General features: G+C 43.3%; 1 protein-coding gene across 6 annotated transcripts in view; it reads right to left on the bottom strand.

The window, feature by feature from the left end:
• LOC147011695 (apoptosis-stimulating of p53 protein 1-like) overlaps positions 1-12,091 on the bottom strand; it is a 167,242-nt gene that overhangs the window by 34,489 nt on the left and 120,662 nt on the right. For all 6 annotated transcript variants that reach the window (XM_085857271.1, XM_085857269.1, XM_085857267.1 and 3 more), the window contains 6 exons: positions 11,426-11,639; positions 10,302-10,510; positions 8,711-8,875; positions 7,649-7,988; positions 4,686-4,811; positions 3,865-3,974 (listed from right to left, as the gene is read on the bottom strand). In XM_085857271.1, the coding sequence (XP_085713397.1) occupies positions 3,865-3,974; positions 4,686-4,811; positions 7,649-7,988; positions 8,711-8,875; positions 10,302-10,510; positions 11,426-11,639 (1,164 nt within the window). The remainder of the gene's footprint in view (positions 1-3,864; positions 3,975-4,685; positions 4,812-7,648; positions 7,989-8,710; positions 8,876-10,301; positions 10,511-11,425; positions 11,640-12,091) is intronic.

Below are 12,091 nucleotides of genomic sequence, written 5' to 3'. Positions count from 1 at the left end.
TCTCTCTCTCTCTCTCTCTCTCTCTCTCTCTCTCTCTCTCTCTCACTCTCTCTCTCTCACTGCCTCTCTCTCTCTCTCTCTCTCTCTCTCTCTCTCTCTCTCTCTCTCTCACTGCCTCTCTCTCACTGCCTCTCTCTCTCTCTCTCTCACTGCCTCTCTCTCACTGCCTCTCTCTCTCTCTCTCTCTCTCTCTCTCTCTCTCTCTCACTGCCTCTCTCTCTCTCTCTCACTGCCTCTCTCTCTCTCTCACTGCCTCTCTCTCTCTCTCTCTCTCTGCCTCTCTCTCTCTCTCTCTCACTGCCTCTCTCTCTCTCTCTCACTCTCTCACTGCCTCTCTCTCTCTCTCACTGCCTCTCTCTCTCTCTCTCTCACTGCCTCTCTCTCTCTCTCACTGCCTCTCTCTCTCTCTCTCTGTCTCTCTCTCTCTCTCACTCCCTCTCTCTCTCTCTCTCTCTCTCTCTCTCTCTCTCTCTCACTGGCTCTCTCTCTCTCTCTCTCTCTCTCTCTCTCTCTCTCTCTCACTGCCTCTCTCTCTCTCTCTCTCTCTCTCTCTCTCTCTCTCTCTCTCTCTCTCTCTCTCTCTCTCTCTCTCTCTCTCTCTCTCTCTCTCTCTCTCTCTCTCTCTCTCTCTCTCTCACTGCCTCTCTCTCTCTCTCTCTCTCTCTCTCTCTCTCTCTCACTGCCTCTCTCTCACTGCCTCTCTCTCACTGCCTCTCTCTCACTGCCTCTCTCTCACTGCCTCTCTCTCACTGTCTATCTATCACTGTCTCTTTCTCACTGTCTCTCTCTCACTGTCTCTCTCTCTCACTGTCTGTCTTTCTCTCTCTCTCTCTCTCTCTCTCTCTCTCTCTCTCTCTCTCTCTCTCTCTCTCTCTCTCTCTCTCTCTCTCTCTCTCTCTCTCTCTCTCTCTCTCTCTCTCTCTCTCTCTCTCTCTCTCTCTCTCTCTTTCGAGTGCAGCCTGTGTCTGCTGGTTGCATCATTGGTTGGGACGCGACTATGCCGCTGATGCAGTGTCCCCCTTACCGGTGCACTGGTACTCATTTTGCCGACCTCGGAAGGATGACAGGCTGAGTCAACCACCTGGTGTATTAATTCAGCGGCTCAACGGGACTTGAACTCAGGACCCTAGGATCCCAAGCCGCCACCCTAACCACTAAGCCAACACCAGGCTTAAGAAGTTGCTGCAATTGTTACTTTGAGCTAGTAGAATAACACATTGTGAAGAGGAGGAAGAAGTAAAAATGCTACTCGTATAATGAAAGTGTCGGGTGGCTTTTGGTGCCAAAATGAAGGTTTCACGTTTTTGTTTTGTAAACACCTTTTAAAAAGGCCTTTAAAAATGCATTTGATGGCCAAGCACCACAACACACTCCTAGAATGCACTCGTCTGAAGGCGTATTTTTAGGAACAGAAAAAAAAAATAAGTACTGTCGGTGATTATTCAAAACAAGGGGAATCATTTAGTTTGAGATAGCTGAACCCCAGCTGTCATACACTGACTGGTAAGATACTTCCATAGCAGTGTTCTGATATTAACCAGCAAGTTATATGCCATTGTCAAACCATGTGCATGATAATAAATGCTGTAAATGCTGATCAAACACAATTTAGTATGTTAATACTTAAATACAGAATGTCAACAACTATTTCGTCACCGAGTCAACATTCTGGGGGTTTCCCAGTTTGGAAGCCCCATCTGAGCATGCAACATCTATGGTTCTCGATGCTGTGGATGCCAGGTTCAAATCTGATATCCAGTGTTGATTTGTCCACGAGTGTCCTTATAATTTATATCAATAAAAATAAAAAAGTAAACTGATGTCTTCCAACATCCTTGTTCCAACAGCTTACATATGTTACCAACTCTTGCACGAGCCTGAAATCAATTTGTATATATATATATATATATATATATATATGTATATATATATATATATATATATATATATATATATATATATATATATATATATATATATATATATATACAGTACTCCAAGAAAGCTGTTTGTGTCTGTCTGCCTGCATCGCCATTTTGCTCAGAGATGGCAAAACGGATCTTCGTCAAATTTTTCGAGGTTCATCAGCGAGTGCCTGGGATTGATTTCGGCCAAAACCGTTTTTGAAAATTAAAAAAAAAAATCAATTTTTTTTTAATTTTCAAAAACGGTTTTGCTTATCAAAAAAAAAAATCAATTTTTTTTATTCAAAAATAAGTAAACAAAATCAATAAACAAAAATCGCTCCATAGTGCCTGAGCCTTTGTAGCTATGTGAAAGGTATTATTAAATGATCAATGACCCCATTCCTTAGTGAGCGCGCGCGCGCACACACACACACACACACACACACACACACACACACACACACACACACACACACACACACACACACACACACACACACACACACACACACACACACACACACACACACACACACACACGTGCATGTGCAGCCTTGTGGCTGCTTGTTGCATCATTGGTTAGGGACACGGCTGTGCCGCTGATGCAATTCCCCCTATTACCAGTACACTGTTACTCATTTTGCTGACCTCAGGAGGACAAGCTGAGTCAACCTCACCTGGTGTTCATTCAACAGCCGATAGGCCTCAAACTCAGGACCCCAGGATCCCAAGCCAGCCACCCTAACCGCTAAGCCAACACCAGGCTTAGTGGGTATAGGAAAGTGTTTTCGGCCCCCACAAAAAAAAACAAACAGAAAAAAACCTCAAAATTTGATTTCTTCAAAATGTCAACAGGATAAGAACAGCACCGGTGTAATATTTTAACTACCCCCCCCCCTGGGGGGGGGGTACTTGTCCTAGGATTAAAAATAGAAAATGGATAAAAAAAATAGTATGTAAAGAACATGAACACCGAGAGGTATATATTTTTAGTATAAATCTATTTTTGGCCATAGGGGGGCAAGTTATCCAGGGAGGGGGGAGACTTATCCGAGAACAAGTACCCCCCTGGGGGGGGGGGAAGTTGTCTAGGGGGCGACTTATCCTGTTACACCGGGCAACGCCGGGTATCCCTGCTCGTATATGAATAAACCCGAAGTACAAATCAAAAAGATCAAACGAAGAAGCTGTGGGCTTTCAGTCTTCACATTTAACATGGAAAATAACCAGAACAGAAAGCCTTATCATGTAAAAAAAGAGCAACTCTTTTCAAACGCATATACGATAAGAAAAGAAAGGGTATTTTAAAAAAAAGAAAAGAGAAAACTACATGAGGAGATATTCCGATAGAAGTCAGAATAGGATGCTTTGATGTAAGGTACCTACTATTCAGCTCTCAGGAGTTAAAGGGTCAACTGGATACTGGTTTGGGTTACTGGATCACCAAACAACAACAACATGGTGTCAGTGCACTGTGTACAAAGGTTTTGTTGTGTCTGAATTTCCAAGTGTGAAATATTAACAGGATAAGCATGATCATACTAATAAATAATAGTTGTCTCTGATTAGTGCCGGTAGTTTTTGCGTTACTTCCATTCTTGAATACGTTCATAAAGAACACTGCTACTGTTGAGATGGAACATTGGATCAGATGTAGGATTAATCCTAAATCCTTTCCAGGGTGTGACTCCTGAAGAAGGAGATATACGCTGGGGTGGTTCACCATTGCCTTTCCAGGAAAACCGATCACATGACAGCCAAGTTTTCACACAAGGGCTCAAAATATTCAACTTCATTTTATCTCGTGTCCAAACAAACCAAACATTTAAATGATTTGTATTTCAGTGATATGAAGCTTATATTGTCAACTTGCAGCACTGCATGAAAAGCTTCTTGGTCAGGAGGTCGAAAACAAGCATAACTAAAAATGATGCATTTGATGGCCAAGCAGCAATACCGGTTGTTCTGCAGTCATCTCAGGGTTGTGGGTTCCACTGCAAGTGGTAGTAGACAGTTGCTCTAGGGGTTTTGTAGTTAGGCGAATGTCAGTTGGGCTGCAAGTGTCACCTGAGGGAAGGCAGGCCAAAAGTTTGATTTAAAAGGAAAAGGGTGGGGTGGGGGGGGGAGGTGTGGAGGAACATCTCGTTGCTGAATGGTTAAAGAGGTTACTGAATTAAGAGGACATGTTGAAAAGTAAGTCCTCCGATTCTTTCTCTCCAAAACAGGAAAAGGATATTCGAATGAAACAAAGACAGATACAAATATCAATCTTTATTCCGTCATGGTGTGTAATTATTTCTCAATACAATCACCAATGCGGTCCACACATTTCTGCCAACGTTGAAGTAGTTTTGTGATGCCATCACACAATAGAACGATGCATCCAGCTGACTTAACCAGTGCTTCACAGTGGCCTTGACATGATTGTTGGAAGGAAAATGTTCTCCACCAAGGTGTTCCTTCAGTTTTGGGAAGAGATAAAAATCTGACAAAGTCAACTCGGGGTTGGTGATCTTTTGTGGCAGTACTCCGTTGACTGTCTCTTACTCTCAGGGTCGTAATGGTGCAATCAACTATCATCTCCAATCAATCATCCCAACTCTCATCTCCAGCACTTCACAGCACTGACCACGTCGTACTGCCATCTGCAACCTTGACCAACGAAGCACTGAGACATGTTGATGTACTTAACACTTGACGACGCTTTGATTCATTCGAATATCTTTACCTATTTGGATAAAAAGAATAGGAGGCATAACTTGTTTGTTGTTGGCTCACCCTGAGCAGTGTGCGTAGCTCGAAGAGAAGCCGATCCATTAAGACAACTCTGCCTCCAGTCTCCCATGCCAGGGAGTGTGCATTGCGCTGTGGAAATCTTTCCTGATGCCGCAAACAGCTCACTGCCTGGGTGATACAAAGACAGCCAGCATAAAAAAAATCCTGGAAACGTTCACTTACAAGAACAACTGCGTTCAGACCTTGGATGAAAGCAAATCACAGTTCCTGCAACTTATGGGTAGTATTCACAATGGGAGCAATTGGTGATGTTAACAATGCCCGTCATTTCAACGGTATAAATTCATTTTTTTGAGCCTGGCTGATATTTTTTGCTGCACCTGGGCTCCGATAACCACCTCCCCTCCCCCTTCCTCCAACCCCACCCCCCCCCCCAGTGTCAAGAATTGCTGTATAAAGTCGGCAAAAAAGATTCCCCAGGCATTAAACGCAGCATCCGCCAAGTGTACATCCCTTCCTGCCACGTATCCTTCCTGGATGTCATCAGACATTTTTTTTTTCACGAATTCACACAAATTTCCCATTCTTCATGTATTTTGGTGGCGGTTTAAAAGCATGTTTGGTGTGAAATAAAGAGTTCAACATTGAGGATGGGGTGCGGACGGTTGGATTAATGTCGGACAAAACGTACTGAAGGACTGGGAAATGGCGATAAAAACTGAAAAATCAATCTCAAGACAATGCAAAAATTAAGAAAAACAAAGTTAATTGATTTCAGTTAAATAAATATATGTGGTGTAGAAAATGTTTTGGAAAGGGTAAAAGCAGCTAATGTAAACTATAAAAGTTAATTTGTATATTTATTTGTTTATTTATATATGCTTCAAAACTTTTTTTTTTTAAATGCTGAACCAAATCCAAACAAATTTTGCATGTTGCCTAAGGGTACCCGGAGTATGGTTTTCTGTTGGGGTAGCATATCTGGGGGAAGTGGTTCAAGGTGGGGGGGAAGAACCCAATTCTCTCTATGGAAATGTGTATCATATCGTGTTACTCGGTGGTATCCGGTGTTACCTTCTTATATATAGAAAGTCTAAACAACTTAACAATATTAAGGGAGAATAATTCAAAATGTTGCATTTCACTCATTTTAAATGGAGGTTCAAACCAAAGAATATAACATTGAGCTTCACACGAAGTGGAAGTGATTTTTTTTTTTTCGAGTGCCAAATATAAGCAACAATGACGGTTGATGAAGGTGGGGAGGTAGCAGGATGGCCTCGAGGCGCACACACTCGCCTCAAAGCCATCTAGCTTTGGTTTCAATCTCGGCCAAGCAATAAACTGTAATCTCAGACTTTCACAGGCAGGGTATGTGCCATCATGAAATGGACACCTCGTCTGCTGGAATTTAACGTTGGTGGACGTTAAAGATCCCACTGCGTCCTTTGCGAAGAATAGGTGAGCGATATTGCCGGCACCTTGGCCAAATTCCTGCCCTAACCTTCGTCGAATGTCAGGCCTGGCCAGCTTGTTCGTGAAAGACTTGAGCAAAGCTTCCCCCAGCCAACCCTGCAAGAATGTGGGAATAATTATGGCCCTCAAGAAGAATAAGTGTTCTGACGAAGGTGGTGTTAGCCAACTTCCAAGCAGATGGAAGATTATCTCAGGCAAATGATAGTGTGAATCGAGCAGAATGTTTGTGAAGTTCCTCTTTTTATGGCTTAATGGTGTTGGCTTAATGGTTAGGGTGGTGGGCTTTGGATCCTAAGGTCCTGGGTTCAAATCCCACTCAGCTGTTGAATTCATACCAGGTGGGGTTAACTCGGCTTGTCATCCTTCCGAGGTCGGCAAAATGAGTGCCAGCCTGCTGGTATAACTGTGTCGGAGTGGCGACCCGTCCAGGATTGTGCCCAATAGCCAAGGAGACTGCTTAAGCAGCACCAACGCTCTGCACAGAGTATGGTCCCAATCTTCCAATCACTGGAACAAACTCCCTCACTCTGTTCAATCCCATTCTTCCCTCCAGGTCTTCAAAACAGCTATTCACCACCATCTCTTATCTTCCCCCATCCAAAATCTTGATCTTTACTACCACCGTTAATCCACCAACAAACCCACCTCCTTCAGATTCCCTGTTTTCCTTCCTAAAAGTCCCTGTAGTACCATCTTGTTTACCCTGTGTACCCCACCCCATCCCTCTCCCTTTCCACAGATATCCTATTGTCTTTGTTCCCCACTATTTTGTGCTTCCCTCTCCCTCCCCTCTTGTCTCATGCCTTGTTATATGTTTCTATGTATTAGGTCTAACACGAGCCTCGACTTGGTATACAAATAATTTTTTTTTTTAATAATAATATTTTATAAAGTACAACATGGTCTCTTTTGATTAAATCTGTCAACGAAGCGATGGGTAAAAATGCCTCGTGAAATATAAAAAGAACAAGATGGAAATAAAAAGTACAACAATTTTCATCCATATTCATTTGGAATTACACTAACCATGTTTTATGTGCAGATAACAAAAGTGGAATCAACACAACAACCTTTCCAGATTTTCCTCCCTTCTTACACAGATGCAGCAGTTTTATTTTATCATGTCATTTAATCTGGCTTCTCATTGACCGATGAAAAAGGACATCACAACAAGATCAGCTGCAGAGGGTTTTTTTATGAACAGCACTGCAGGGTATTCTTCGACAAGGGTCAGTGGATCAGACAAGAAGCCCCTCTCCTCATCCCGCCAAATGGGATCAGTCTGTGTTGCATAAGACAACCACCTGCATTGAACTGTGAATTAATGCAAAACAAGGATGCACTTCCAGATGTACAACTGCTAAACAATAAGAGTTTCTCTTAACAATAACAGCGATTCTACAATGTAATCAGGCAACTTGTAGTTTAAAACACGGCTAATATTTTGTAAAAAGAGGCGCAAAAGAAAGCAGGACACATAACTGTCACATAGTAGTAGACCGAGTGAATGGGGTAGGAGGGGTACTTACCATTACTGGCTAATGAAGCCTCAGGACCAGGCAGGAGAGCCAAGCAGGTCGGCCGAGTGCCACGCACATAGGATTTTGTGGTTGAATCAGCAGTTGGGGCCACTGCTGAAGGACCCACGGCCGTTGTGACCGCCTGTGTCTCGACCAATCCTGCTGAGCCAAACGACACCGGCAGTATGGCTGGCGGTTTGAGTGGCCCATCTGTGGTCTCCGGGACATCAGGACGTACCTGCCTCGTGGCAGTACTAGCAGTAGGGGTCTGGACAATGGGTCCCACTGCAGCAACACGGCCCGTCGTCCCACCAGGTGTCCTTTGAGAACCCAAATCAGCCAGACCCACCTAAAAACAGATAATGTGAAATGAAGTGAAACAGCTGCTACTTCCTCATCGTGTGATAAGGTACCACGACAAAGTTATAAACTCTTCTCAAATCCCTCACTCATGTTTCCAAACCAACTACATTTTGGCCTTCTATCACCATTTTAGCCTTTAGTCGACCAAAATCTCCAGGATGAAAACGATGCACATATCTATCCAGGAATCTTCATCATGTAACATTCTAAATACCAAGAGTTCCATTCACCTCCACAATCCTTTGCCCACTCCCCTCACCCCCAGAGCCATTTTTCTATTGCATTTAGAGCCACGACCTTGCATCTGTCCAAGTCCACTCCCTCTTCAAAAAAGCATGTATTACAATATCATGCCATACCTACCTTTGAACGACAACACCCTCTTGTCTGCCCATTTCTCACAATATCAACCTGTCCTCAGCAAGCTATGTTGTTGTGTGTGCCTTCACTGGTGTATGTTGTCTTTTCACCCTAATTTTGTTCATCTTTGACATTGTATCATAAAATAAAAGAAACTTTAGGAGCCAGTCACTGCAAAATAAAAAAAACAATAACTTGAAGCCCAGCCATGCCTAAATGATACCTGCAAAGATACCAGCAGCTAATCGTATCACATCATCAAAATTGATCTTCAAGATGATGCACAAGCAATCTCGACCTCTCAGCCCGCACAGTTTGCAGCCATGCCATGCAGAAGACCAGACGTACAGGAATGTTCTCTTTGTGCTGCGCTGTGGCCTTCTTGCTACGCAGTCGCTCACGCAGCTCCCTGATCCGACGGTCCATCGTTATGACCTCCTGATTGCGACGGTTCAGCAGGTCCCTTTGCTGCTGCAATTTTGCACTCTGCTCCTGGTTGAGTTTGTTACGCAGCTGCGGTGAGGAAGCAAGGCGGCAAGGGCAGAAAAAAGCTTAGGAGGCCCCGCTGATTCAACATTTAGTAAAGCATTTGACACAGTTGGTAACAATAAGCAGTGCAAAGGCAAACAGGAAGTGTTGTGGTAAGAAGGGAAGCAGTGGTGTTCGAAGAACAAAGAAGGGAAAGGGCAACGTGATAGACACAGAACAAAGCCCTGATCAAGATAAACCAATCTACATTCTCCCATAAAGCCAGTCATGAGCAGTTCATTTCTTTCACTATCCATCCCCTCACTCTCCTCTACCCCACCACTTTTCAGTACCAATGGTGATGTAAAGAAGATGTGATGTAAAAAATAAAAATACAACTACTAATGGAAAACAAGATTGCTCAGTTGCATACGCACCAAATTTGGAGTGGAAATTTGTACGCCGATCTCAAACGCCTAAGATGGTGGTTTCAGACACACTGTTAATCATGCTCGACATGTGTGGCACAGAAAAAGATAGTCTGTTTAATATAGAGCTGTCTTCTTCCAATGTGGCCACACGACAGGACTACAAAAATTGTGTGTGTGTGTGTGTGTGTGTGTGTGTGTGTGTGTGTGTGTGTGTGTGTGTGTGTGTGTGTGTGTGTGTGTGTGTGTGTGTGTGTGTGTGTGTGTGTGTGTGTGTTATGGAGGCTGAGCTTCCAGCATGTTAAAATAAATACATTTAAAAACATTATCAGTGGTTACGAGGGGGTGCAGTAGAGCACGTGAAGAATTCATTAAAATGCGTTTCTGTATTTGAATAGAGCTCGATTCAGTGATCAGTAAAATTGATGTGCTCGATGAGGTACACGTAATGTGCAAGGTGTGTGTGTGTGTGTGCGTGTGTGTGTGTGTGTGTGTGTGTGTGTGTATTATCTCTATATGATATGTGGATTTCATGAGCTGGAACAGAGACCTACCAGGTCTCAAATACCCACCTGTATGTATGTGAAAGGCAGAGGAGGTATGGGGTAAACAACTGACAAAATACAGCACTTGAGTATCAGGAAGAACCCAAATAGAGAAAGTTGAAGTCATCAGGAGGAACCTGGATAGGATCTGGGTTTCAGCTGCTGCACCTCCACACTCAAACCCATCCAGGTGCAGCAAGGTGAGTGAACCTTACAAAAACTATTTGCAAGATTCACCTCTCCGTAGACAAAGAAAAAGGAAGAAAGAGAGATGGAGTGCAAGAAGAAACCACGCACACCAACAGAAAGCACACACACTAACTAACATTGAACTAACTGTAGTATCAGGAATTGTGGTAAATGTATAACAAGCCAAAAGCAGAGGGAGATCACAATACCAATCCATCAAGAAAAATAAAACAAGCATCAAGCCATTAAAAACTCCCACAAAAAAAAACTAAAACCAGCAAAATCCCCACATCCATCACGTTATCCAACCTGGAGCTCCCTGTAGAGCTGATCCAGACTGTGGTTGCCTTGCACTACAGCCGGATTGCCTGTGTTATAGCCAGGCCGAGTGGGGTTTGGGATGCGTGTAGCACTCAGCTCGTCAAGCTGGCGGCTCAGTTGATCCACACGTGCAACAGCGGCCTGAAGCTCACGCTGCTTCTCCTGAAATAACCTGCCAGCCTGCTCAATCTCAAGTGCTGTGGGATATCCATAAGCAAAGATGGGGTAGACAGGGGAGATGGTCACATAAACGAGAGTGGGGGTAATGAGAGAATATTCAACAAAATAGACTATATAAGGTCCATTATAAGAAAAACTCATGAAAAGGAGAGAAAAAAACCCCCCAAAAACAGGACATTACCATCATCGTAATTCAAGTGAATACCAATAACTCAATTTGCCCATCATTATTTTCAACATATTTGTTAATACATTTCTTTTTGCTTCATGTATGTAACCTGGGTTTTTATTTTTGGGAGTGATCAAGGCAGTGGTCTGCTGCCTATTCACCGCGCAAATAAAGGGATATGTCAGACTAACGTGTTGCATGCTTGGAACAAGATCGCCCACAAGGTGGGTACTCTGCTCGTCATAATAATAATAATAATAATAATAATAATTGTCTCCCACCCCTCCAACAAGGTTGGAGACGAGGTATGTTGAAATGAGCTTGGTCCGACTGATCGTCCGACCCATCATCTGTCCATTACTGACAGGTCATCCGTCCATGTACTTTAGTGTATGTGATATTTCAAAAAAACGTTGAACACCTGGCTTTTATATTGCAGATATCTATCCCTCATAACATTATCTCAACCTCATTAGATCACAGCTGTGATTGGCTGAATTGTGTTGCCATGGCAACCATTTGGGTAACTTGGCTTGTGCGTGTGATATTTCAAAAAACGTTCAAGGTTTAGCTTTCGTATTAAACAGATCTATTCATCAAACCCCCCCAAAAGGACCAAGAGTATCAGCGCCTTGCTGTTCTTGAAATTATTATTATGATTATTGTTATGCAGTCACATTACTATGTCACAAATTGTCACAAATTAAGTCAGAGAGTTTAGGACATGATTAAAATCTTTCTGCCAAGCTGTATGGCAACACACCAAGGTTCTTGTTGAGCAGGCGGCTCGTCTCGGCCTGTCCCCGCATGGCACGGATCCTACGCAGTTTAGCTTCTTGACTCTCCATGCGCTCTCGAAGAACACGCAGCTTCTCACTCTCGGCCGTAGGTTGCGTAGTGCTATTTTGCACACCTCCGGATGACACCTGCTGCCCCCGTCGTGCTTCTTGCTGTTTCAGGAAGCGCAGTCGTTGTTCCTGTTCCAAAAACATAATCAAGTACAACGGCACTAGGAAGAGCGCTTACCTCTGCAAGGCTGAACAGTTTACGTTTTGTATCCCACTGATAGGCCAGAGGATCTGGACCTGAACCAAAATATAATTGGCTTGTTCTTGTCACCTACCCAACTCATCCACCAAGTTTTGTCCGAAACAGTCCACAACTTTTTGAGATATCACGCTCTCTGTTGGTTTTGACCCCATCTCTCAATGGTGAAGAATCACTTAAAAAAAAATTTTTTTTTATCTCACATCCCGATCTGGATTCCAATATTCACCAAAATAGAATCAATTTGCCCTTGTAACACACCCAAACTGTCCAAAACGTTTCATCCGAATCAGTCCAGAATGTTTTGATACATCATGTTATATATCATTCTTAGCCGAATCAGTCAATAGTGAAGAATCACTTAAAAAATTCTAGTTGTCGG

This window comes from Eptatretus burgeri, chromosome 15 (genome assembly GCF_056783735.1).
Source record: "Eptatretus burgeri isolate ZD-2024b chromosome 15, Ebu_testis_v1, whole genome shotgun sequence".
Lineage (NCBI taxonomy): Eukaryota > Metazoa > Chordata > Myxini > Myxiniformes > Myxinidae > Eptatretus > Eptatretus burgeri.
This window is presented reverse-complemented; position numbering and strand designations above follow the sequence as displayed.